The 25,828-nt window shown below is 39.6% G+C and overlaps 5 protein-coding genes across 5 annotated transcripts in view; 3 read left to right on the top strand and 2 right to left on the bottom strand.

Moving 5' to 3' along the window:
- Positions 1 to 203: 203 nt before the first annotated feature.
- LOC128264585 (molybdenum cofactor sulfurase) lies at positions 204 to 3,708 on the bottom strand. Its single transcript, XM_053000145.1, is given in 5 exon segments — positions 204 to 910; positions 912 to 1,884; positions 1,942 to 2,727; positions 3,358 to 3,508; positions 3,575 to 3,708. Coding segments are annotated over 5 exon segments (2,340 nt in total). The 5' UTR covers positions 3,648 to 3,708; the 3' UTR covers positions 204 to 553.
- A 455-nt stretch (positions 3,709 to 4,163) lies between these two features.
- Positions 4,164 to 7,176, top strand: LOC128264567 (activating signal cointegrator 1). The gene is made up of 6 exons (XM_053000122.1): positions 4,164 to 4,343; positions 4,411 to 5,053; positions 5,595 to 6,061; positions 6,467 to 6,588; positions 6,647 to 6,841; positions 6,897 to 7,176. The coding sequence occupies exons 1-6, from the start codon at positions 4,276 to 4,278 to the stop codon at positions 6,965 to 6,967; spliced, it is 1,566 nt and encodes a 521-aa protein (XP_052856082.1). The 5' UTR covers positions 4,164 to 4,275; the 3' UTR covers positions 6,968 to 7,176.
- Positions 7,177 to 7,288: 112 nt separating this feature from the next.
- LOC128264578 (migration and invasion enhancer 1) lies at positions 7,289 to 7,798 on the top strand. Its single transcript, XM_053000135.1, has 2 exons — positions 7,289 to 7,402; positions 7,467 to 7,798. Exons 1-2 carry the CDS (start codon positions 7,377 to 7,379, stop codon positions 7,726 to 7,728), a joined length of 288 nt encoding a protein of 95 aa, XP_052856095.1. The 5' UTR covers positions 7,289 to 7,376; the 3' UTR covers positions 7,729 to 7,798.
- Positions 7,799 to 8,249: 451 nt separating this feature from the next.
- LOC128264562 (splicing factor Cactin) lies at positions 8,250 to 10,587 on the bottom strand. The gene has a single exon (XM_053000114.1). The coding sequence runs from the start codon at positions 10,502 to 10,504 to the stop codon at positions 8,339 to 8,341; it is 2,166 nt and encodes a 721-aa protein (XP_052856074.1). The 5' UTR covers positions 10,505 to 10,587; the 3' UTR covers positions 8,250 to 8,338.
- A 2,231-nt stretch (positions 10,588 to 12,818) lies between these two features.
- Positions 12,819 to 25,828, top strand: part of LOC128264563 (mannosyl-oligosaccharide alpha-1,2-mannosidase IA) — a 56,512-nt gene continuing 43,502 nt past the window's right edge. The window contains exon 1 of the mRNA XM_053000117.1: positions 12,819 to 13,703. Within this exon, the coding sequence (XP_052856077.1) occupies positions 13,071 to 13,703 (633 nt within the window). The 5' untranslated portion in view covers positions 12,819 to 13,070. The remainder of the gene's footprint in view (positions 13,704 to 25,828) is intronic.

The following is a 25,828-nucleotide window of genomic DNA, read 5'->3' as shown; positions in this document are numbered from 1 at the left end:
AGAAGTTTATAAATCAGAAGAACCAAAATATTATTGTATTTTACAAAATTAGTATTCATATTGCTTTGACGTTCAAAGGTTCCGTACAAAATATGTTCAAAAACATTCATATACTATTAAAATGATGGGCGCTTGATTTAAAATGACACTTAACTCCCCATTAGAAATTCGAATCCCTCCCCAAGATTTTTCGCATATACAAATTGATTTGATTGTGTTTATTTAGCAATTAAAGCCTTTCAAAGGCTTAAGACACTGGCAAGAGGTATCCGGTTACTTTAAGCTTAAACTATGCGTGAATGTTTGCGTTAGAATGTCTGATTATTTATATTAAAAGTGTTACTTTAATTTTGACGAAGGTAAGCTATGAAAAGTCGAATATAGGAATATTAAACCCAATGAGGATATAATATATCGAAAAGTGATCAAAATATCTGCAAGATATATATTGGAAAACGAATAAATTAAAAACTTCTTTTAACTGTAGATATACTAATCTTATTTTTGGTATGAAAGTTGTGATAATTATGTAGCTATGTGATGTGGGAAGAGCTTACTCCACCAGGACAGTATCGCCGCAGGTCATGTGCTGCCCTTTGGCTTGCAAATCGTTAGTTACTCTGGTAATATAAATGCCGAATCGCATGCGACCGCTTTGCAGGCGGGAAATTGTGGTCAAGGTTTCCGGTGATCGTTCGCCGGTCCTTTGGTTAATGCATATCATATCACAGCGCTGGCAAGGACCCTCCACCTGGAACTGGATGCCCCCGATGGTGAGGGCCGTGTAGGTGAGTTCCTCGAAGGCGCATCCCGTATCGATGATGATATTCGCCCGAAAACGATCGACAGTCTCGTCGAGGGGTTCCTCGAATTGAAGTGAACGCACCGACGATCTGTTCACCAGCAAAAAACTGAGCTTGATTCACCAGACTCAGCTTCTGCTGATCCTTGGACGAGTTTCGCTGGCCCGATTGCCGGAGCAAGCGGAGGCCCTCCAAGCCCAGATGTTGGCTTAACCACTGGGCAACCTCTTTGCCGCAATCCAAACCTTCCACGGGCTGTCGACACACCTTGCTGACACATTTTGCCGAGTCGGCTGCCTGATCCTCCAGAGAAAGGGGCACTAAGACAGAGGAATCTTTGCCAAATTGCAGCTCCAACTGGTCAGCTTTGATCACTGGCCTTATTAGGCACAATTCCGTGCAGCGTTTCTGAGTCAATGCCATGCCATTCATGTCCACTATCATCCATTCGCGATCATATTTCAGACCCTGATCCGTCAGTGGCCATGAGTCCTGCGATTCGACTTTGAAGGCGGCACAGGACTTCACCGGATATATGGCCATTTGGAGGAGTTTTGGCCTTAACTGCTGGACTCGCTCCTTGAGCACCGGTGGCAATTGCTCCGCCTGATCTTCGATGAATTGGATCCGCTGTTGCGGTTTAGTGGCCAGATAGCTGCAGCGCAACATCACGAGCAGCTTGTTCACGTCCTGAATGGTGGTCATGTAGCCAAAGGACACACGCACTGCTCCCGTTGGTTGGCCATCGATCAAATCAAAGTAATCACCGCATATGCGTCCCGCCCGCTTGTAAATCGCATCCATGGCATCCTCGTCCAGATTAAGGTAATATTGACAGGCTCCAATGTTGCAGAAGCAACCTGTTCGCAGTAGGATTCCATGTAGAGCCGCCACACAGGCTATCTCACCGAATCCCACAAAGGAACCCGATTCCGTGCGCACATTGAAGGCGACAATGCCACCCTGGCGGCATTTTTCCCGATAGCCCATCTTATTGTACAACTGGATGAGGGGCTCACCATTGGCATGCTTTAGCTGTTTCAGCTGCTCCTCCAAGTACTTTGCCAGGCCATGAACGTGCCTGCAAATGGGAATTGTTGATTTAGTTTGGTTCCTTGGACTATTAAAAGTTACCCACCTGGAAATCCTCTCCATGGTGCTTAGCTCCTCCGTTTTGGGCACCAGTCTGTCCAGCGTGCGAAAGCCCTCGAGCAGTCCGACAATGGAGAGAAACGGCAGGGTTCCATCCTCGTAGCGCTGGTGGAAGGACTCCCGCAGCTGATAGTCCATGGCATGGGGATAAGCATAGTTGATGGAGCCGCCGCCAAAGAAGCGACGTTTTCCAAAAGCCTCGGCCCCTCGTCGACTCACCAAAAGAGCTCCCACTCCCGTGGGATAGCCGAAGATCTTGTAAAAACTAAGGCACACATAATCGGGATGGTATTTGTGCAGATCCAAAGGACTGGTGGCCACAAAAGAGGCTGCATCCAGGCAAATATAATAGTTGTTCTGGCCATTGTCTATTTTCTCCTTACTAGGGCCCCAAATTTGTTTTCCCCTTATGGGCAAGCCATCATTTTGGATTTTTTCAATGACATCCATTGGGATTTTGTAGCCACTGAAGTTGCATTGGGCGGAAAAAGTGACCAGAGAGTTGCCGGTTTTCGTGATTGTTTCTTCCTGAACTTTCCCATTCCCATTGGCCAATCCGCCAGAGATCTCATCTTCCCTGAGCATATATATACCATTTGCCCGTACCCTTTCTCGCATTCCCAACACCGAGGTATGATTCTCCTGGCAAAAGTGAAAGTCGCCCGATGATCCAAAGTCAAAGTTATCCGCCACCAGGGACAAAGCTGCGGTGGCATTCGCCGTGAAGATCACATGGTAATCCTCGGCAGTGGTGTTGAAAAATTCCAGTACCCTGAAATAGATGAAATAGAGTAAGTGTTAAATGTTTTATAAAATGTTACAATAAGTTTGTACTTGAATAACAACAACATAATACTGTTGTATACAAAAATTATACATTACATGCATCATTTTAAAGACTATAAGCTAGATCTAATACATTTTGAACTTAAACAGTCCATTGATTGTTAATTTTTCTCCATTATAAGTCATTCTTTGAGCCATTTTATAAGGGAAAAGAATGTCAAAATGAATTTGGGTAAAAAATAATTCGTTATAAAAATATTACACAGAAATTTGTTCCACACTTTTAAAATTGTTGTATAGCTATATGTATATATAAAAATTTTACAAAACATCCAAAAGCCAAATAATTTTTAAAATAAAGCAAAAAATGCATAATTATTATGAGCTATGACCATTTTTCAACAAAAAAGTTATAAATATTTGTGGTGGGTTTTGTATCATTAAGCTTTTAGAGGAATAATGCCACTTAACAATCGGTGCCTGCTTATAATGACTTCCCCATTAACGTTTGGAGTCGTAATCTATATCTTTTGTTAGACCCCAATAAGGGCAGTCCAATGACAGTGGATTAGTTGCATAGTTACTCCGTGATTTTTTCTGACACGGTTGGACTCACTTGAATCGCACCTGGTCCACAAAATCTCCGGTAAGGCGACAGGTGTGCGGATTGCAGATGACATTCCGATGCAGCTGCTCCGCGGCGGCTTTCACCTGGTTTTCGGCATATAGAGTGGTGCCCGCGTGATCCAGGTAAACACTTTTGTTGTCTATCAGAATAGTTGGTTTCGTTATCGTTTACGTTTGGCATTTCACCATCACATTCCCACACTTACTGGCCAATCTAGAGAACTCCGCGTCGATTTTCGTTTGCTCCGAGGGAGAGAATTCCGGGCGATATGGCGACATGTTGTTGGGAACTGTTCGATTGTTGGCTGGGAACCGGCTTTTATTTATTTGCGAACAGACCGGCCTGCAATTAATCGCCGCATCTGTTGCGCCATACTCTCTCCTGGAAAAAATATGACAGTGTACATTAGCTATCGTGTTTGCTTGGCCAAAAGCACATTTTATGTTATTATTTTAAGGTACTATTTATAATGCTCAATTAAAGCATTTTGTGCATAATAAAACATTATGAATAAATTTTTTTCATGAATGTATTATATTTACTTTTCGTATATAATTGATTTTCTTCTACTTAATCATTCCTAGCAGGTTGTTTGGAAACTTACTTCCTTTAGTTAGACTTTATTATATTCTATTTTTTTCTAAATAATTTTATTTATTTTAAAGTTTCTCTTAAATAATTTTATATTTTAGGTATCTTAGGGTATTTACTAGTTACTATGCTGCCTAATTTAATCATATATTTTAACTAGTGTTGGCTAATGAGTAAAGATAAGATTGCTAACTCAGCTCACATTACGGCACTGGTCAACACTAACAGCTGTTTACTTTTTGCCTGCGTTGATTTTTAAAGTTTTTCCTTATAATTTCACAATTCTTATGAATTTACCAACTAATTGAGTGAAAAATGGAGAAATTTGTGCGGGACACGCTGTCCAAATGTCTGGATTGTGTGGTCACGGATCAAATGATGTCGTATGTATCCGATATTGCCAAATAAATGGGTTTCTCGTTTCTCTCAATGGGCGAAATTGTCTTGCAGAGCCATACTGAACATCAAAGATGACTATGAATTCGATAGTTATTTTGGCAACTTACTGAGCGAGGACAACGAGGAGCATCGTATGTTTCTGCTCAATTGCCGCCGCATGTTATTGAGTGGCAAACAGCCGCGTAATAATACCAAAAGTCGCACGCCAACTAAACAGCTGCCGCCCACATCGCCGCCCAAGGGTAACCAAGCAAATCAGGGTCTGGGGGCCAAGGGAAAGTCCGGAAAGTATGTGAATCTATATGCCAGCGATGGTCGCGTGCAGGGAGACACCATATTACTAAAGGGCCGGCGGCACTGCGACTGCCAGGCGGCGCAGCACAAGTTGATCAACAATTGCCTCGGCTGCGGCAGGATCGTCTGCGAACAGGAGGGCAGTGGTCCTTGTTTATGCTGCGGCGATCCCGTCCACACGACCGAGGAGGAGCAGCAGATGGCCAAGGCGGCCAGGGAGAAGTCGGGCACGAAAACAGCTCCCAAACAGGGCAAGAAGTCCTCCAAAGAAGCAGCCAAAGAATCCAGCTCCAAGGAGGCATTGGACAAGGCCCTGGCCCAAAGGGATCGCCTGCTGGAGTACGACAAAAACAGCGAGAAGAGGACTACGGTCATCGACGATGAGCTCGACTATTTCCAGGTGAATTTATATAGAAATTCAATTTGAGGCATTTTCATCACTAAGACCATTTGCCTTTATTCAATTCCAAAAATCATTTTTCTTAAAAATCTATGCACAAGATGAGCTATGATTTTCTATGATTTTATTTTTTAAAATAACTAATTCTCTGACTATAAAACTCAATGAAAAGTTGGGCAAAAATATTTTTAAAAAAGTTTCTAAACCAATTTGAGGTACATTTTATCATTAACACCATTTGCTTTTTAAAATTTGTAAGATTTGCTATGCTAGACTTTTGCCGATGTGGAGTTTCACACAAAAAGGTTCTAATTTACAATAATAAATGGTGCAAATATATAAAGAATATACTTTCAAATATTTTCCAATCCATTTTCAGGATTTTCCATCATTTGCACCATTTGCCATAAAAATTGTTATAAACTTTTTAATAATATTAAAAAGTTACTCATAAGAGGTGGAAGAAAGTGTGTCTTTGCTATAAACAATTAAAATAATTGCATTTTTTATTAACGCACAAAAATATTATTTTTTTTTTTAGGAAAACTCCGTATGGCTGAGCGAGGTGGAGCGCGAAAAGTTTGAGAAGCTGAAGAGCGACATGCAGGAGATGAAGCACGGCAGTCGCCTGAAGCGCAAGATCCGCGTGGATTTTGCTGGCCGGGAATTGCCGGAGGAGCCGACCGTCTCCAAGGAGTATGAGCAGCAGGTGATCAGCGAACTGGCAGCTGTTACCAAAGCCTCGGGTGGCGCCTCCAACTGGAATGCTAACTCGATCACAGGACACTCGGCCATGTCACTCGCACCCAACTTGGACATGGCCAAGCCGCCTGTCTACAAGCCCAGCAAGGAGGCCAAAGGTTGGCCAGCTCCGACAGCGGCAAGTGATGGCCTGGAGAGGATCTACAATCGGGTGCAGGACAAGGAGCTGCTCGAAATGCAGGACATGCGACAGTGCCTCTCAATGCACCAACCTTGGGCTTCACTGCTTGTGGCGGGCATTAAAAAGTTGGTGCCTGTAAATTTAATTTCCCTGACATTGATTGAAAAAAAAAACGTAGTAAATTCAAGTATTTTATACTGAATTTAAATATTTTTCGCTTAGATTTTAATACTATTTGCGGTTTTTAGTTATTTTAAATAGAAATATATTATTTTTATATTTAATTTGATTGTTTTCTGAATATGAATATCTAAAAAATTTAATTTAAATTGAAACCATTTTAAGCTAAAATACTATACACATACAATTAATAGAAACCTATACTTATATACTACTTAATCATGCCATTTAATATGCATTGCGTGAGTTAATATAATATGTAAACTAACATTTTGAATTTAATAGCCAGATATTTAGTTCTACTATTCCATTTTCTTATCAGTGTGTAATTTATCCTACTTTTCCAACAGACACGAGGGACGAGTGTGGTACAGTGAACACCGTGGTAGACTGTGGATCGCCTCCACCTCCAAGGAGCCACATGCCGACGACATTGCCCAAATGGAGGGCTTTTACAAGATGCTCTACGGCGGTAAGTCCTGAAATATGCACATTAATGTACTCCATTTGAATGACTATATAATTCCCAGATCCCGACATCAAGTTCCCCAGTCATTATCCCACCAGCAGTCTGCTGGGATGCGTCCATGTGGACAGTTGTCTGCCGCAGGAGGAGTACAGGGAGGCGTTTCCGGATGGCGAATCAGAGAGTCCCTACGTTTTTGTCTGCACCAAGCCAGAGCAGCTGAATATACTACTGCCCGTTCAGGGTGATCACAAAATATGTGAGTTATTTTGATCAATTTGTTAAGTTCTGCATTAATCTACTACATTTTCCAGACGAACTGCCACTAAAAACCCACACGGCCGCTTGCAAAACACTGCTTAGAGCCAGGGCCAACAAGGGTTAAGGATTTGGGGCTTTTGAAAGAACATTCTTATTAGTTTCATACCAGAATTGCATATAAATCCCGGTAATGAAATTAGACAAAATTTAAAATGCTTGAAGTCTTAATAAAAAATTAATTTGGATTTAAAAGTTTTAAGGTTTTTTTTTATATAAATTATAGATGTGAAAAATAAACTTGAAATCCGAAATATAATAAATTAACTGGGTTTATTACATTTAATTTAGAGAAAAAGAGGGCATTATGGGTTTGAACAATTTTATTGCATATATTGCTATTATTTTTGTTCAATACAATTTTGAATATGAATATTGTTTCAGTGTAACGATAGTTTTCCCAAACGATAACGATAATTTTGTGACAGCTGTTGCTGAAGCGCTACTTTTATTTTTGTTTTGATTACTTTTATGTAATGGTGAAGGTGGAAGTGGAATACTGGTAAGAGGCGTGGCTCTATTACTTACAAATTTAACTTAAATAACAGTGTTTAATTATGCTCCAGTGGCATCTGCAATTTTAGCGGCCAGTGCCACCTGCTGCGCGAATTTCTGCTGGCCTCATCGCCTGATTTGGACGTATCCTGTCGCCAAGGACGACGGGGATCCTTCGAGGTGGCCATCGACGGGCAGCTGGTCCACTCGAAACTCGCCTGCCTGGCATTTCCACAGCATGCCAGTGTCCTGGCCCAGGTTCAAAAGGCGGAGCGTGGCGAAGCCGTCGAAAAGGTCCTCGAACAGCCCATCAAGGACTGCAGTCTGATGTGAAGAGCTTTATTTGTGTCATAGCTTAATTATATCCTTAAATTATTAAAATATGTTGAAACAAGTGAAATGATATGACAGTATTCGAGTGGGAATCATGGGACAAAAAGAAAGTGACAAAACCTATAAACTATAAACTGCCCATCGAAGTATATCAATTTCCTTGCACTTTCTAGACTTATGTTTATGAACTTTCTGTTTATAAGCTGAAAAAGTTGGAACAGGAGGATACTAATTCTAATAATTTAAAATACGTAAATTGATTTCATACTTTGATTTCTTCTTGAATTTAAGATTCAAAAAATTATTCAGAATACTAGAATACTCTCTATAGATTCTGCAAAAGTCATAGGGTAAATTAAAAATCTGAAAACTATATAAATTAAACATACTGAAAACCATGTTAGGGAAACATGTAAATTGTTATGTTGAATGTGTGATAATAATATTATGTGATGTGGCGAGCGGACTATAAAGTCCTGATTTTCCTTCATTCTTCTGTAATGAAATACAAATTTGTTGTCTACAATTTGTGTTCTTACATTTTATTTGGGCATAATATGAGTTTACAAAAAAAATAAGTTTCGGGGAGAATACGATAAGCGCACATCCTTCACCGCCTGTAGCGATATCGCTTGAAGTGGAACCACAGCTGGAAGATGTTGTTGTGGAACTGGCAGCGGAATCCCCGCTTGTAGCTGAACTCCCACTCGCGGTTGACGATCTTGAAGGCGATGTCCTCGTACGGCGGTCCCGTGTGGAAGCGGAGAACGGCAAAGTCGCCATTGTCGGCACAGGGAGTGAGGAAGTATTGCGGCGTCTGCGATTTGTCCATGAGGTCCGGATAGAATATGTTGAACTTGTAGCCCTGGACGATCTTGGGCGGTGGATTGTCCATGTCGTAGTGCGTCTGATTGTACTTGTTCCACTCGAAGCCCGTGTGCACGCGATTGAAGTAGCGCGGCTTGCGCGGCCGGTACTTATCGGTGGCCAGCTGGGGCACTGCATCCAATGTGGTCTCCACACTGAACTCGGCCTCGTCGCCCTGCATTCCCTGGCGCGCCTCGTTGCGCATGCGCAGCTCCTGCGGCGTCAGGTGATTGGTGTCCACGCGCTCCGGATGCAGGATGAGCAGGCGCTGCCTCTGCGTGCGCCGCTCATCATCATCCTCCTCGTAGAGGGCACCTTCTGCCTCCGGCTGGTCGTCGTCATCTTCGTTTTGCACTCGTCGGCCCGTGAAATCCTCCTCGCGTATGTAACGTGGACTGTAGTTACCTGCCTGGTAAAGGCGCACTGCATCGCGCAGTTCCTTCAACGGATCCTCTTCGTCTTCGGGCGGGCCGTCGCCATCTTCGGGTTCCTCCGCGTCCTGGGTTTCCATCTCCTCTTCCTTGACTTGCGGTGGCAACTCCTCCTGCGCCGCCTCATCGTCGTTTTCCCGCTTGAGCAGCAACAGTTTCTCCCGCAGCAAGGCCTGATGGCGATCCCGCAGACGAGCTCTGGCCATGTGCGCCTTGAGTTGCGACAGCAGACTCTCCCAGTAGCTTATGTCCACGCCATCCGCTCGCCCACTTATCTTGGCCTCGATGCGCTGCCGCATCTCCTCCAGCTGCTGGGCATTCTTGCCCCTGAAAATGTCGGCCACATCCTTGACCACCGCCTGGTGGATGCCATCCCTGCGCTGATTCAGCGATGTGCTCTCCGACTGCAGCTTCTGCTGCCGCTGCAGTTCGTCCTGGACAATGGTGATCATGTCGTTCCAGAAATCTATATGCTTGCCCTGCTCCAGCTCTTCGTAGACTTTTATGTCGACCAGTAGATCCTCCAGTTCCTCCATGGGCAGGCCATTTAGCAGGACATAGGGCTCGTGCATCTGCATCTCCAGGGATTCCTCGAGTGGGGCATTCCCGGCGGCCACATATTGAGCGAGCAGATCGATGGGCTTGGCCCGGCCATCACGGATGCGGATTTCGCTGCGCAGTCGAGCCTGTTCCAGGTGGAACTGGTCCTCCTGGCGCTGCCACTCGCGGAACTGCACCGCCTCCTTGGCGCGCTGCTGCATCATGAGATCGTCCTCGCGCACCTGCCGCTCCAGCTCCCTTTCCTGCCGCCGTTTCTTCACCTTCTCCAGTTCCCGGCGGTTTTCCAGCTGCTTTTGCAGCGACAGCACCTCCACTGTCTTTGTGGAAAGATTGGACAGGCCCTCTACCTCCAGCTTCTTGCCCCAGTGGAAGGTTGAGGTGAGATTGGAGTCGCCAAAGGGGTTGTCCTCGTTTGAGTACGTCTGGTATTCGTTGTCCCAGCCCATCCGTTCGCGACGCCGCTGCTCCTTGGCCTGTTTTTCGCGCAGCCGGCGGGCACGCTTTTCCTCGGGCGTTTCCTGGGCCTTCAACTCGTCCTTCCTGCGCTGGCGATCCTTTTGCTCCACAAGGCGACGAGCTTCCAGGGTCTGGAGCAGCTTCATCGAACTTTTGGCCAGCGGCGAACGGCGCCCACCACCGGGCGCCGCGCCGGACGAGGAGGAACTGGACGAGGAGGAGGAGCTGGAGCTGGAGGAGGAGGAGCTCTGCCTGCGGCTCTTGTGCTCCCGCTTCTTGTCCCTGCTGCTGTCCTTCTCCCGGCGACGATTGCGCTCCTTGTCCTTGTTTTCCCTGCGATCCCGCTCCTTTTCCCGTTCCCGATCTCGTTCTCGACTCCGATCCCGGTTCCTGCTGCTTTTCGGATCGCGACTGCGACTGCGGCTACGACGGCGGGACTTGGTCGACTTCTCCTTGGGCATCCTTGATCAAATCCGTGTAAATTGTGAAATAAACAACAAAATAATGCAGGCGAAGTGTGTGTGGTTATCGATAGGCAGTGACAATCGAATTAACCAACACGGTTTTGCACACTCAGTAAAGTAAATTTTTATTTAGATGTATTTAATATAGTCATATATTATGTATTTACCTAATATATTTTTAAAGAATTGAGAAGTATAAATATGATATTTTTTATACCTATACATGTTTTCACAAATTAATTCAATAACATACAGTCAATTTATTATGAAATTATTGTTGCAATTTCAGAATACGTAAATTTCAACAATTTTAATAGTCATTCATTTAACTAAACTTTTAGTTTAATTTCCAAATATATGAATTTCATTTTCAGAATTATTTTTTTTTTGTGGTTTAAGTTGCCGCAACAACTCCGACGATCTGGCAACTAGTGTGCATTCCAAGCTGTAGAGATGGATAATCTTCGACAATCCTTGTCAAACTTCGATAGGATCGATATTTTAAAAACATCGATGACATCGATGTTTCTCCACCTCTAACCTCTACCAAGCTGTTTATTAAGTCGTCTCGAACTCAAAAAACCGTAAATCCATAGAATTAAACGCGATTGTCGAAAACGCCCCGATGAATTGACTCCATAGCTGCAATTTAACGTTCGATTTGTGTAAAAATATAAATTGTGGCAGGTGAAACACGTCGCCATCTCGCTCGCACAGACCTCCTTGGTGGCAAAACAACAAAACACCAGAAAGAAGCGGCGACGGTGTGAGCGAGATTGATTTGAAGGGGGGTGAAGGGAATAAAGGAGACGGGAGACGAAAATCAAAATCAAAAGATTCATCCCTTTTTTGCTTCCTCTCTCTTTCATCTCCTTTCTCCATCCATCAGCTGTGTTACTCTTTTCTACATTATTTTATGTGCTTTTTGTTTCTGTGTTTTTTTTTTCGTACGGTTGTTTGGCCATCTAACGGTATTCCGTAATAAATGTTATTGTTGTCAGCCGTTTCTTTGTTGTTGCAAAATATTGCGTGTTCTCTCCTTCCCTCTCGCCTTCGTCTCATTTTAGCCTGCAGTTTATGCATGGATTCAAAATCGTGATTTATTCCAGATCACAAAAGTGATAATAAACAAATACACCGCAAAAAGTGCGAATTTAAGTGTGAAAATGTGATGGTGAATTAATCAAATTATTAACTTCAATTACTAAGTGTTTTTATGTTCCTTAGCAGAATCTTCGTTTTAACAAGGTATTTAAAATAAAGATAACATTTAACAATAAAAAAAGTACATGAAATGTTTTAAAACTTTCCAAGCAGAACTTCGTTTTAACGATGTCTTACAAATAAAGATAACATTTAACAATACAAAATTTATATGAGACTCATAAAAATGATTCAGTATAAATATGAATTATTTCCACTAAGAAATTCTTATCAATAAATACGTATGTATATTCTTATATTTTGTTCCACGTAATAAACTCATATGCTTATTGACTTGAGAGAGCTTCCAAAATTTTTTGAAATAACGAATTAAAAAATTAAACATTTAAATTATTACAGAATTAAAATGACAGCTTATTAAATGAGTAAAATTAGATATTAGACTTATTTATTCCAGACATATAAACACAATAAATAAATAAAGGAAAAATGTTAAAAATATAAACCTATTTCCGACTTTTGTGAAAGTTTTGTAAAATTTACAAATTAATTTTATAGCGAATCCTTACAAGTACTTAAAATAAGAGTTAAAAAACACCCCAAAATATTTGAGAAAATATTCAAATAAATGTTCTGTTAATTTGTTGAATTAAGAGAAAGATGTCAGCTTTGATGTCAGTGTATTTTGTGCAAATTAGGGGAGTAAATTAAAATTCCAAATGAGCAATTGCAATGCAAAATTTTACGCATAAACGTTTGCCTGTGAGTTTGCCACGTTTTGTGCATGTTTGTGTGTTGCCGCTCTTCTTCTTTACTTGCCACGACATCGCCTCGAATTACCTTTATATTTTGTTGCCTTTCTTATTTGTCTGTGTTTTTGTTCCTTTTTTAGGCGTGTGTGTGTGTGTGTATGTGTACAAACAACCGAAAATAGCCAATAATAACAATAACAATGCACTGCCATTGAGAAAGCCCCATAGGAGAGATAGAGAGCGAGAGAGTATGACGAAAGAAAGAGAGACAGAGAGAGCCGGCAAAACCCCAACAAAAACAAAAAAAAACAGCTTAGTGCCTCCAATTAAATAAATTATATGCATACCCTAAAAATGTTACTTAAAAGTGTTAAATAAAAACAACTGTTTTTAAGATAAAGGAAAGATTAAATAAAAAACATAAACACTTAATATCCTTTAGTACTAAAAATTTTAACAGCAATAAAATTAACAGCAATTTTAAATGATACATGATTAAATAAAAGTCTACCGCAAAAACAAACTCAAAACTTTTGAAAAACAAAACCAAACGTTAAATGCACTCAAAGACTTCAGTGAATTAATAAAATACAAATAAATCAGTCGAATAGAAAAAGATACGCCAGGATAACGCCAACCAAAGCACCATGTATCGCATCAGTCCAATTGGACGCAAATCGAACTTCCATTCGCGTGAGAAATGTCTGATTGGACTCGTCCTGGTAACGCTGTGCTTCCTCTGCTTCGGCGGCATTTTCCTGCTGCCGGATAATTTCGGCAGCGATCGTGTCCTGCGCGTCTACAAGCACTTCCAGAAGGCTGGACCCGAGATCTTCATACCGGCCCCGCCCCTCGCTGGCCACGCCCCCCATCGCAGCGAGGATCCACACTTCATCGGCGATCGCCAGCGTTTGGAGCAAAAGATTCGGGCGGAATTGGGTGAGATTCTGGACGAACCACTGGCAGCCGGGGGCGCTGAATCAGGTGGAGCAGGGCAATTCCAGGCTCTGGCCCAACAGGATCAGGCTCCCGCTCCCGTGGCCGCCTTAGCAGATCAGCACGACGATCAGAAGCGGGACGCCGGCGACGAGGGACAGCACGCCGCCATTCCCGTTTTGGCCGCTCCCGTTCAGGGCGACACTGGAGCCAGTCAGGCTTCCCATCCACAAAGTTCCGCCCAGAACAACCAACAGCAATTGCCCCTGGGTGGCGGTGGAAATGATCAGGCGCCGGACACACTGGACGCCACGCTGGAGGAGCGACGTCAGAAGATCAAAGAGGTAAGTGGTTCGCACTCTATAACTCCAAATACACTGGTTGGCTGGTTTTCATATCAATCCGACCATGTTTAGTACATAAGCATCTAGCACCATTATCTATTCAATATTTTACAAGTATATTCTAAAATGTTGCTTTTATAAAAATGGATTAAAAAACTTGAAGGAAACCTTATTAGATATGCTTTGTACTTCTTATAAAAGCAACAAAAATGTTTACCTTTAATTAAACATAAAATCTTGAGACTTAATGTTTGTTTGGAGACTACAACATCGATTTAAATAATTAATCTTTTATGCTCAACACCACCCGACATTCATTTCTGGAATTGGTTCCTGGGGTTTTGAACTGTCAAATGTGTTTTTTTTGACATTATCTTGACTCTTGGGTTTATAAAATCTAGCAATCTTGGGAACTTCCTCTTAATGCCGCCAAATATTGACCTTCCCCTTCGGGGGGTTATCCCTGTGGTTCCCCAACTCAGCTCGATTGCGACGATGTTGTTATTTTTTTCCGCATCGCCTTGTCTCATTGCTCTAATTTGGCAGTTATTTATTTTATTTCTCGGCCTGTGTATATTATTTTTTACTTATTTTTTTTTTTGCTACTCTGCAACGTGGGCAATTATCAGCATTCCGGCATTCGTGCTTCCTCTGCTGTTTGTGCCGCGTGGTCTCCCAACTAAACTTACGCGACAATCAGTATTGACTAATTGTTCATGGAGACGTCGTACCAATGCAAAGAATGTCGACCCGAAAGCCTTTTATGTTTGCCCCTGGTGTTTGCCAACTTCATAAAGAGATTTACCGAACAGAGCTTTTGCGCTCGATAAATATCACATGTTTGATATTTTTTATAAAATTAAGAAACCTTTAAGATCAATGTTTTTATGCTGATGATAAAAATACTGTAGTTTATAAATAAAGCGTATTATTCAGAATAAAAGTACATATATAAAAAGCCAATTTCTCCATTTCTTAGCACATTAATAAATTCCATAACAAATTTTATGCTATTTCCTACGTGTCTAGTGTTTTTTTTTTGCTTTGCCCCGCTTTTGTTTCTGTTTGATTCCACTGACCCAGAATCTCTGTTTCTAGCCTCAGGCGCTGAAAAGAAAACAAAATCTGTGGACTAATCATTAAAATCAGCGGGCAGCGGAATGAACATCTCACAAGCTTGGGGACAGCAGATACATAATAAAGAAAAAAAAAAAAATAACAAAGAATCAAGCGCTGATCGTCGTCGTCATCATCGCCGTCTTCGCTTTTGTTTTCGTTTCCACATTATTTCTTGTTCTAATTTATGTCTCTCTGAATATGTGGCAAAAAAAAATAAATAATTTGCGCCCAGTAACAACAAGAGGCAAATCAAATGAATTGAAATTTTCTTGAGAATGTATTGCTGAATCGTGACAAATCAACCTATTTTCCCAGTGTGGGTTTTACGTTTAGTCAATTCCACAATTAAAGTGAACTGCATTCGCGATTCGATCGGTGAACGAACCTCTGCCATTTATTTCCAATTTCGCTTTCAATATGGCCAGTAAATAAAAGGCTGCTGGCCTTGCCTCAGGGTAATACCTCAGCTTTAACTGATTTTTGCTCTTATTTCATCGGCGTTTCTCGTTTTTGTATCTTTCTTCTTTATCGCTGAACGAAAATTGGAGTGAAACTTGCTGTTGGTTATAAAAAAAAAAAACGATCAGCAACCTATACAGTTGAACAAATATAAAGTCTTAAATATCATTGTAATTTATGGGTAATCAAAAATATGTAAAACAGTTGTTTTCAGGGTGCATAAAAGCTTTTATTCAGATATAACCATATTAAATTATGTAAAAGTTTTAATACCATGTTTTAAAGAAAAGATATACGTTTCGGACGGAAACGATTTACTTAAATTAGTATTTAAGATTTTGGTTTTGCCAGGTATCAATTTTGAAGGTGGTAAGACAGTTTTAAATGAAAACTTAAGTTGTAGGGAATTTCAAATAAATTTAAAAAATAAAGAATGCCATTTAATGTGAATTCGATTTTTCAAACCTTTTTTGCTATGACACTTGTTTTATGAGTCTGACAGTAGAGACCTTGACTTCTCAAAGCCATAATCGTGTATCAGCTCAAACCCCTGAAAGCTGTTAAAATTAAATCAATAAACTTGACGAAGGCGTACAGAACCTCACACCCCAGAGACCGATGGTACTGTAATGGCATTATGAACAGATGACATGCGACATGCAATTCTGCAACGGGCAAAAGTTGATGGAAATTTGAATTACTACTTAGTGTCCTAGAACCGCTCATTTTACTTCTCGCTTCCACCTGCACGGTTGACAGATTTCGACGAGCACTCAACGAACCATTTAAACACGTATTAAAAACCCATCATCAGCTGAAATGGACAATCTGTTCACTGACCATATAGTGGCAGTCAGTCGTACAAAGTACGTATTTAACATTTATAATTTCAATATAATTTTCAGGGCTAGTTGAGCATTAAATTCATGTTGCAATTGCACTGGCTTTGGCCTAGTTAAACTATTTAACGGTGATAAGCGGACAGAGATTTATTGATAGACTTAATGCAACTCAAACTATTTAATTCCATTTTAATACGATGCTTGGTTGGAAAATTGAATGCTGATTTGTTTTGTATCAAGCTTATGAACTATAATAGCACTTGAAGGATAACTTTGATTTTTATTTTAAATTTTCATTAAGAGTTAGTTTTAACCTTTGAAACAAAAAGGGTTTTTATAAAATAAATTTAATACATTGTAAAATAAAGCCACAGCTGTATTATGTCTTAGGCGTTCAAACCATATAAGTATAGTATATGTTGTTGCTTTGTGTGTCTAGCATTTCAGTATGAGTCCCAAATATGTACTATGCAAACTGTCCTTGACCAAAAGTGAGACTATGAAACGAAACATACAAATTGACAACATTTCTATTCATGCCACCAGTTGCGTTTCTGTGTGGGTGAAAAAAAGGGGGTGTTTGGGATATGTGGGGCTGGGGCCCTAGAACTATGTTGACCCATTTGGGTGAGGTCTCATTGTTAATTTAGTCATTGCGTACATACATATTTACATTGAGTGCAGCACCAGTCATAGTGGAGCTGGGCAATTAATTTTAACGTGATTGGGGGATTTTTTTTTAAAGAAGAAAGGAAATACTCTTATCATATCTTGCTCATTTAAATAAAATTAATTTCGGAGAAACCTTTAATCTTATCAAATATATATATATATATATATATATATATATATATATATCTTGAAGGTATTGTAAACAATTTGATAAGATTATATATATATATATATATATATATATATATATATATATATATTATATATATATATATATTTATGTAAGTAGAAAAATTAAATGAGTCAACAGTTATTGATAAAATAAATAGAGTCTAACCAATTCAGTTTAATAAATTTAAAATACTGTTTTTTATGTTTCTATAATATTTTTTTTTTACATTTAAACTTAAGACCTGTCCCACTGTTTCGTAGGTATGAACTTTCTGTCAGCTTTCGTACTCCTCCCCCATTTTCGGGCTCGGCTTTCACCAAATATCGTGCTGTGCATACGAAAAAAAAAAAAGAAATAGCGAAATGGAGAAGGGAGTAATGAATAGATTCGAAATAGAAGCAAATGTGTCAATAACCAGGCAAACTTCCAACGGGCATTTTGAGGCTTGCCGCAATCGGTGGCATTATTCTGTTGACAGAAAACGGTGAAAAAAAGTTATTTAGCGAGCTGAGTATTCGTGTGGCTAGCATGATGCCATTATCATGTTTATCGAGCGCAACAGTTGTTTTCTTTTTTTGTCAAACATATCTGTGCTGTGTACCACACATTATTGAGGAAAGCCGCCCATGATTTTATCTATCCATGGGGCATTTCAAAAAAAGAACTGGAAATAATTTCTGTTGGTAATTTAAAAGCATGTACACATTGTTTCCCCTTAAGTTTAAAAATAGAAAAAAAACGGCTAGACGTTTTAAAATATTTGCTGACAGCAGATGTCAAAATATACAATATGGTCGATTTTTTTTCAAATGCTATTTAACAAAACGTTTGACTTTCACAAATATAATGACCATCATAATAAAAAATACTTTTACTGTTATGTATACATACATATATATTTAACGAAAAATTGTTGTTTAGTATTGAACTATACAAATTATGATTTGTTTTAACTTATTAACACAAATGACCACTTAGAAAGTGCAATAGTTTTATAAAATCAAAAAATCCCAGACATCAATATTTATTATATAAACTAGCAATCTGTGTCTGATTGATTGTAAAAGTTGATTTCACTTAATTCCACGTGTGCCGTAATAATTGCACCCCACTTATGAGGTGGTTCAACTGTGAAAATAAAAACAAACTATCCCACGTATCACCAGTTCATGCACGGCAACAAAGCGACAGGTTTTTCAACTCTTGTAGAGTCGAGATATATAATAATGACAAAACGTAGGAAAGCTTTTCAATTGCAGATCTTTGAATGCTACGAATTAAGAACGAACCCATGTTAACCTTTTCGATCTCCTAATATTTTGCAATTGCAGTACCCATCTAAAAAAAAACCTTTCCCCGTAATTCATCGAAGTCGTCGTCGACCAAAACCGAAATTGAAACCGAGAGAATGGAAATAACATATTTGCTTCGCTTCTCTCCGGCTTGTTCCATTTGCCACTACGTTCCGCTGCAGTTGTTGCTAAGCTCGACAAAAGCTTCTCCGATTTAGGAGAGCTTTTCAAGCTTGCAAGCGTTTTTTTTTTTTGGCGCCAAAATATATTGATGAACGGGATTGGTCGCTTTTGAAGAAGAGTGTTTTCATGGAGTCCTTAGGAATTTTCATGATTATAGTTAATCCATAGCATCAGTTACCATTCATTTGCACTTTATAATTATTATTTTTATTTTTCATTTACTGTGGTTGTATAGTAACGTATTTTTATTTTCTTCGATTTCTACTTTTAACAGTCGGGAACTTTTAAGTTTTGGCAAAGATAAACTTTGAATTTATTTTAAAACGATTTGGAACATTTTATTTATTGCAATTTAATATTGTACAAAGTACATGTACATGTATACATGTCCTTTCAACTTTATGATAATGATAAAAAAGGTGGCAAGTCTATATAGAGTTTCTATAGAGAAGGGCATCCCAAGTTCTTTGGGTCCACCATTGCCCGACCATTTCCTTCGACAGCTCTCGACTTTTCGATTTCTGCTCGTTTCTTCACTCGAACAAAGCCGAATTAAACCGATTCGCCGTCGGCTGGTTGTTCGGGTTTCGGTTTCTGTGGGAATCACGGGATGAAGGAGTGTGTCTGGGGGGGCCAGGGAAATAAGCCATACTGTCTGGCTGCTCTGCAGCTGATATTTGAGCCACCGCCGCCGCTGCTGCTGCTGCTGCTGCTGGTGGTGCTACTATTGCTGCCTTTGCTGCTTTTACGCTGCCCTGTGGACTTGGGCTTCTTGTGGTGCCGTTCGGTTGCGGTGCGTTTAATGTCTCGCCTGCGCTGGAAGCGTCAACTCCTTTTTTGGACGCGCCACGCGTCGTATGCGCAACGTACGAGTGTATCACGTATATCACGTATACGCCACCGTAAACGACACGGACTATTTACGTTTTGCCATTTGTTTGACGACATCGACGGGCCTACGACAACCCGCGCGTGTGCCTGTTTGCTTGCTTGTTTGCCCGTTCCGTTTTTGCGTGACTCTGTCCGTATTTTTGTGTCAGTGTTCAAGGCTACACCTGCTGCAGGTGGAATGCAGTTGCAGCATCCGTTACCGCTAATGGCAACTTAAATACGATACCGATACGCGGACAGTGGTCGCCCGCTGACTAGAAAGGCCACTAATCGAAGATCTCTTGCATATAATAATCTAAAAAATTTTTAATAATAACTGAAAAACAAAAAAACAAGTCTTTTCTTTTTATGCAACTAATAAACAACATTTTTTCTATAGAACATATTTATTCTTTAGTTTTTTTTTTACAACAAAAATTTAATCAAAACTAGGTATACAAATTTACGAACCTTTAACTTAAACTTGCTCTGGGTTTAAAAAAAACTATAACATCAAAGTTTAGTTTAATTAAATTCGAACACAGTATGTAAACATTGTTTTTTAGAGAGAAAAATATGGTGATTTTTAGTGGTTGCCCTAAGGCTACCAACAAACTACGTAAATTGCTTTAAAATACATACTATTTATAATTAAACCATGAATTAATAAACAGTAGTGTTTTTAACTATTTTAAGTCAAATTCTACAAATATCTAAGGTCTTTAATTATGTTTTAATATGTATTTATAAACGAACAGGTGCATTCGAAAAATAAAATATAAATCCAGAAATGATCGTTTAAGATTCAATTTTGGTTGATTCAAGTAAACGAAAATAAATATTGATGCTACAAATAAGAGCAATTAAAGTCATTTTGGAAAAAGATTTTAAAACCAACCCATAAAATTACCATACAAATTATAAACTTTGATTAAAGCCATAAAGCTTAATTAATAAGTGGGCTTTTACTGCACATAAAGACTCATAAATTAAGTTGTTGTTGCTTCAGTTGTTGTTGTTTTTGCCATTGTTGTTGTTGTTGTTTCAGTGGCCAAAGAAGGAAGAAGGCGAACGCGAACTTATTGTTTGCTTGGCCATTAATTGTGGCCAACGCTGGCGAAGCGGAAACGGAAGTGCAATGTGTTGATGACACCATCTCTTCTTTTTTTTTCGGTTGCATTGAAAAACGCGGAAAATGCAACAAGGGAAAATGCGGACAATTATGGGCGTAACAAAGTGATATTACTGTAGTTTCTCGGGTCCCTAATGAATACATTTTCATTCCGTGACGTCTCTGATTTAATTAATCGAATAGTGCGTCAATGCTTAATTAATATGTTGCCAACAAAAACAAAATGATAATTGGATGCGAATTACGACGGCTTTTTATTACAAAAAACGAAGAAATCAGTTTCTCTATATTAATTTGAATTAAAATATTTTCTTATTGAAATGAATGTCTTTAGCCCATTTTATCAAGAATAATTATTTTTCTTTGAATATTTTCAGTTGCTTTGTATAAAACAAATAATCTTTAAGAACAAAATACATTTTTACAAGTCCCTAAGAGTTTCCCAATCTCTTTAAAACTTTGTTAACAGAATTGTGCATAAGCAGAACACTCTTAACATTATGCATTTTAATCAAGCGAATTCCATTTAAAATTCTGTGATACACTGGACAAAGTGTGAAACAACTTTGAGTCCCTTGTGTAATAATGAGAAAAACAGCAGGAAAAAAGATTAAGGGGAAATGGGGAGCCCCTCAGCAGGGTATGAACAAAATATACATATAAATAAGAGCTAAAACTAAATCCAAAAATTCGCGCAGCAGGCAAGAAAAATTCTTCACACGCGCGAAAATTTCGCAACGGCAGTAAATAAAAAAAAAAAAAAAAATAAAAAAAAAATAGACAAAAAAAAAAGAGGGACAAAGAGAATGGGGTCTTTGGGCAACCGAGATAGCTGCATAAAATGTACGAAAATAAAAACACGTTGGAAAATTTCGCATAAAAATCTCGGTCCTAGACAAACTCTGCATGGGTTTTGCTTTTGTGTTTGAGTGTGTGTGCGTGTGTGGCCACAAGGGGTTACATTTGACTACACACACACACACACACACACACACACACACACATTGCTCACAAATACACTTAACTCACTGGCATCCACACATGCATATGCCCACAAGCGGCTTTCACGCATTGAAAGTAACGCATAATGCGTCATTTTTCACTTGAGCAACATAATAACTAGGCGAAAGACAGCGAAAAAGATGGTGGAATAAGTCGGCGAAAATTGTGGGTTGCACTGTATACAGTAAAAGTCCTTTAATGTGGTCTTACTTGTTTTTTTTTTTTGTAAAAAAAATTTGAATGAAATCCAATTAAAAGTATGGCCCTCTTTAGCTTAGAATGTGTGATTATCTTAATGGGTAAGGTTGAAATAACACAAGGCTGGCAAACATGTACGTATAATAGAAGATAGAAAGGTTACAAACAATACGCAAGTCATTGTTTTAAGATAAATCTAGGTTATTGTTGTGAAGCAATTTTGTGAATAACCATTCAAAGTATGTAAGAGCAACTGATGTTTTTGATTTGTCGCTTCCAACTCTGTTAAATTTTTTACAACTTGTGCATATCTGCGCATTACTTTTCCAAATCCATAAGATCTTCAATGACCTTTTCCACTTCTTTCTTTTACTAATTTCATGCGAAATCCTTCCCCAAAATGTAATGAACAAATTTTCCGGTAGAGAACCCAAACTCGCTAGGATTATTTGCTTTTCGTGCGATGGAGAGAAGTGGCCTGCCCAGGCTTTCAATCCCCCACACCAGAAGTGCATCTTTAGGCATTGCATTTGAGGCTAGACAAAGGCATATCATGTTCTTAGCCAAGTCGCCTCCTTTGGGCCAAGTAGTCTGTTTGTTTACAGGCAACCCGAGTGCACTTAAGCGGTGATACGAGCGGCAAGAGCGTAGAAAATGGAGAAAAATGGGTGAAGCTAAAAAAAAAAAAAACAGAGGGAAAAAGTGGAGAAGATGGCTAAGACCCAGACAATCCACTTGATGCTGCCGTATGTAGGATTGGAGTGGGGGAAAGCAAAAAAAAAAAAAAAAACAGGGAGTCACAAACTTCGAGGAAGACATAACGAGGAATTTGAAGAATTCCCCCACTCTCATCCCGTCTCTTTCGGGCGCATCATAAGCCGTCTCTTTTCATTGCGACGACTGCCATTGACCTGCCCCAACATTTTCCCCACATTTTCCCGCATTTTGCAACCGCTGCTGCCAGCCATCTTGCCCATTCAGTCACTTTGACACGACTGATTTGATGTCGGAGCAAATTTACATTTATTACTTGTTTTTCGTTTTTTTTTCAATACGTATATTTCAATACGTATATTTGTATCAGGAAAATAAATAATGAAATCGGGCTGCAAAACATTAATCTTTAAATCTTAATCTTTTAATGTCATACCTTGTTGAATTCGTCATAAAATTTCCAATCGATTGGCATTCTTGGCCATTTTCGCAAAAAAAAAACCCCTAGCTTAAATTTTTAAAATCCACCGGGGTTCGATAGTTTAGGTCTTAAGCTAAATTATTGACCAATTTAAATAAGATATGGGCAAGATATTTAATTGCAGCTCGAAACGGTATATGTAAAACATTTTCTTTCGATCAAAGTAGTTTTCTAAACAGTAGTTTAATACTTTTCCTCTTGGTTTCCAGTGACTGCTCCACCTCTTCTGTCGTTTTCTCCTTTTTTTTCCGCTTCCCGTACTTCTTTGTTGCGCTTTAGGTCCAAGTTGATTAATAATTCATTGAGCTTTCCACGCCTTTTCTTCTGTCCAACCATAATTCTTGTGGCGCCGCCTGTTGGATAAAAAGGAAGCAAAAAGGAGCAAAACAACAAACAGAAAGCAGAAAACCGACAAAGAACCAACAAACAAAAAACAACATACAATTTATTGGTCATGCAAAAAGGGGGGATGTACCTTTATAACCCTTTTTTTTACCTGGACTTTTGCGGTGGGTTTTATGTATTTCTGTGTTGTTGTTTTCTTGTTTTCTTTTTTTTTGTTTTGTACATCTTTTTGCCACGACAAACTTTTTCTGCTTTGCCATGCATTTTATTTGTGCCTGTTTGCTGTTGTTTCTGTAACTGCTTTCGAAGGCAAACTGTAAAAATCATTTGCTGACTTTTTGCCGCCAAAGTTGTGCCCATCCCCAAACCATTGCCATCCTGCATCATGTTGCATTTTAATTGCAAAATCTAGTTTTATTTCGTTTCGTTTTCGGGGAAGACTGCCTTCTTTTCTGCCAGTCAACGGATTTGATGCCTCTTTTCTGTGGACATACAGATGTGTTCAAAATAATAGACATATATGCTAAACAATAATTTGAACAAAATAACTAGTATACAATTAAACTATAGTAAGATGGGAGAAATCTTAGTTACATTTTTGGGGACACTGATGTTAGTTTGTGTTGAGTTCAAAAGTTAAGGGTTTTGATCTATGACTACTATTACTTTGGACTTGTATGTCTGTCTCGCCAACGTTGTATAGTTTTATCTCTGCTGTCAGATGACTTCTGCCAAAGTCAGATGTGACCAACACAGACAATCCATTTTGTTAGCCAACAATTGAAGCCGAATGCGGTTTTTCTCTCCCTGTGGTTTGGATTTCTCTTTTCTTTTTTTGGTTTTCTGGGTGAACTTTAAAGGCTAAGGGTTGCAATTGGGGGATGGGCAGCCTAAAAGCAATTAAGCGAAAAGGTTGCAAAGCTTGCGATTTCAGTGAAAAGCGGAGAATGCATCACATTTCGTGCTGATTGCCATTAAGAATGTGAAATTGAGATCGAGAGCGATCACTTTGAGAAGTAAACTTCAAGGAAAGACAATAAAACCAAGAGTGCATTGAATATGAATTATTTCGAAACAACATTTCAACAAATGAAATTTTCTTGAACATGTTTAACATGATTATAATAACTAAATAAACGACAGGGTGGCCAAAAGCCCATCATAATAACATCTTTGCTTTATGCAACTTAATGCAAACTCGCACACAGACACGGGGCGAGAAATAGAGAAATAGAGAAATAGAGACATGGAGAGGCTCATAAAAGTATGCTGAATTATTTCTTCGCCAGGACAACATACATGTCAAACGTCCTGACGCAGCACACCACCTGAATGGAGAGCGGCGGCTGTCGGTGTGGGGATCCTGCTGAAGGCTCCCCTTTATGGAGGGTAAAAACGGGCACTAAACATGTCCTGGCAAGCTGCCATCTCCCTTTATTGCGCCCCCAAACCCCACAACCCCACAACCCCACCAAACCCCTCTTGAAGGACTTGGGAATCGCATTCTGCATCTGCCGATCCTTGGGCTGTCTCCTCCTTCGGCTGTCAACAGTTGGCACTGACTAATTAAATCTGGCATCGATTTCTCTCAAAAGTTTTCCTTCCTTTTTACATTTCACTGGCAGCGTGTATTTTGGTCCTGAAACAAAAACTACACTTTGAGTTGTATTTAATTATGCGGTTTTTAAATTAGATCCCATTTAAAAGTTTTTTTTTTTAATTATTGGCCTCAATTTATTGAAATGTATTAAAAATGTAAATGTTCTTGATGAAAAATACATAATAAATTCTTACATTTTTGTTGGTTATTCTTTCTTGTCAAATAACACATACTAACAAGGTTTTATATTTATTAAAAAAAGTGATGAAGAATTATACATAACTCAATAACTCTAAACTAACAAATGTTTTTTAATAAACACAAACCAATTTTTGCGAATCATTTAGAATAAACAAATTTGTACATAACCCAATCCGACATTGATTTCTCCCTCCGAAATTAGAAATTTGAATATCCAAGCTTAAAATTATTTAGAATAAACAAATTTGTACATAACCCAATCCGACATTGATTTCTCCCTCCGAAATTAGAAATTTGAATATCCAAGCTTAAAATTCAGCTGATGTGTATGCCTGCCGTTTTTCCATCTGGGTGTCTTTCGTTGTGTGTTGTCAAATGCACAAAACACGACACAAAGGACACTCGCACACACTGGCTGGTGGGCTTTGTTAGGCTTTGGATTCTGGTCCTCTCTGCTCTGGTTATTGTTATCCTTGTGGTGCAGTTTTAATAATTCAAAGTGCCTGCAATGGACGGGCTGCTTACTGCTCATTGCCTGTCCGTCCTTGTCCTTTTGTTTGGCTTCGAAAGTCGCACTGCACACGCATACGTATACGCACAGGGGACTGTAGTTTGCAGTTTGCAGTTTGCAGTTTGCCGTTTACCGTTTACCGTTTGCCGTTTGCACTTAAAGTGAGGATGGACTTTTGTGGCCCAGCAGGACACATTACGTATACGACCCCCCATCCACCATCCTCTATCCACACACCCATAGGCATGGCAAATAGGAACCGCAAGGTGTGCAAGCCGGTGACCAATCGCAAAAGTCCTTTCGTTTGTCCTGCCAACGTCACGATCCGCATT

The sequence above is a fragment of the Drosophila gunungcola genome, unplaced genomic scaffold (assembly GCF_025200985.1).
Source record: "Drosophila gunungcola strain Sukarami unplaced genomic scaffold, Dgunungcola_SK_2 000074F, whole genome shotgun sequence".
NCBI classification, from domain to species: domain Eukaryota; kingdom Metazoa; phylum Arthropoda; class Insecta; order Diptera; family Drosophilidae; genus Drosophila; species Drosophila gunungcola.
This window is presented reverse-complemented; position numbering and strand designations above follow the sequence as displayed.

Excerpts from the sequence above, each read along its gene's own strand:
- LOC128264567 (XM_053000122.1), top strand. The coding sequence starts at position 4,276 with ATGGAGAAATTTGTGCGGGACACGCTGTCCAAATGTCTGGATTGTGTG. Across the intron at positions 6,062-6,466 it reads CTTGTGGCGGGCATTAAAAA|ACACGAGGGACGAGTGTGGT; the intron begins GTTGGTGCCTGT and ends CTTTTCCAACAG. Across the intron at positions 6,842-6,896 it reads TCAGGGTGATCACAAAATAT|ACGAACTGCCACTAAAAACC; the intron begins GTGAGTTATTTT and ends TACATTTTCCAG.
- LOC128264578 (XM_053000135.1), top strand. The coding sequence starts at position 7,377 with ATGGTGAAGGTGGAAGTGGAATACTG. Across the intron at positions 7,403-7,466 it reads AAGGTGGAAGTGGAATACTG|TGGCATCTGCAATTTTAGCG; the intron begins GTAAGAGGCGTG and ends ATTATGCTCCAG.
- LOC128264562 (XM_053000114.1), bottom strand. The coding sequence starts at position 10,504 with ATGCCCAAGGAGAAGTCGACCAAGTCCCGCCGTCGTAGCCGCAGTCGC.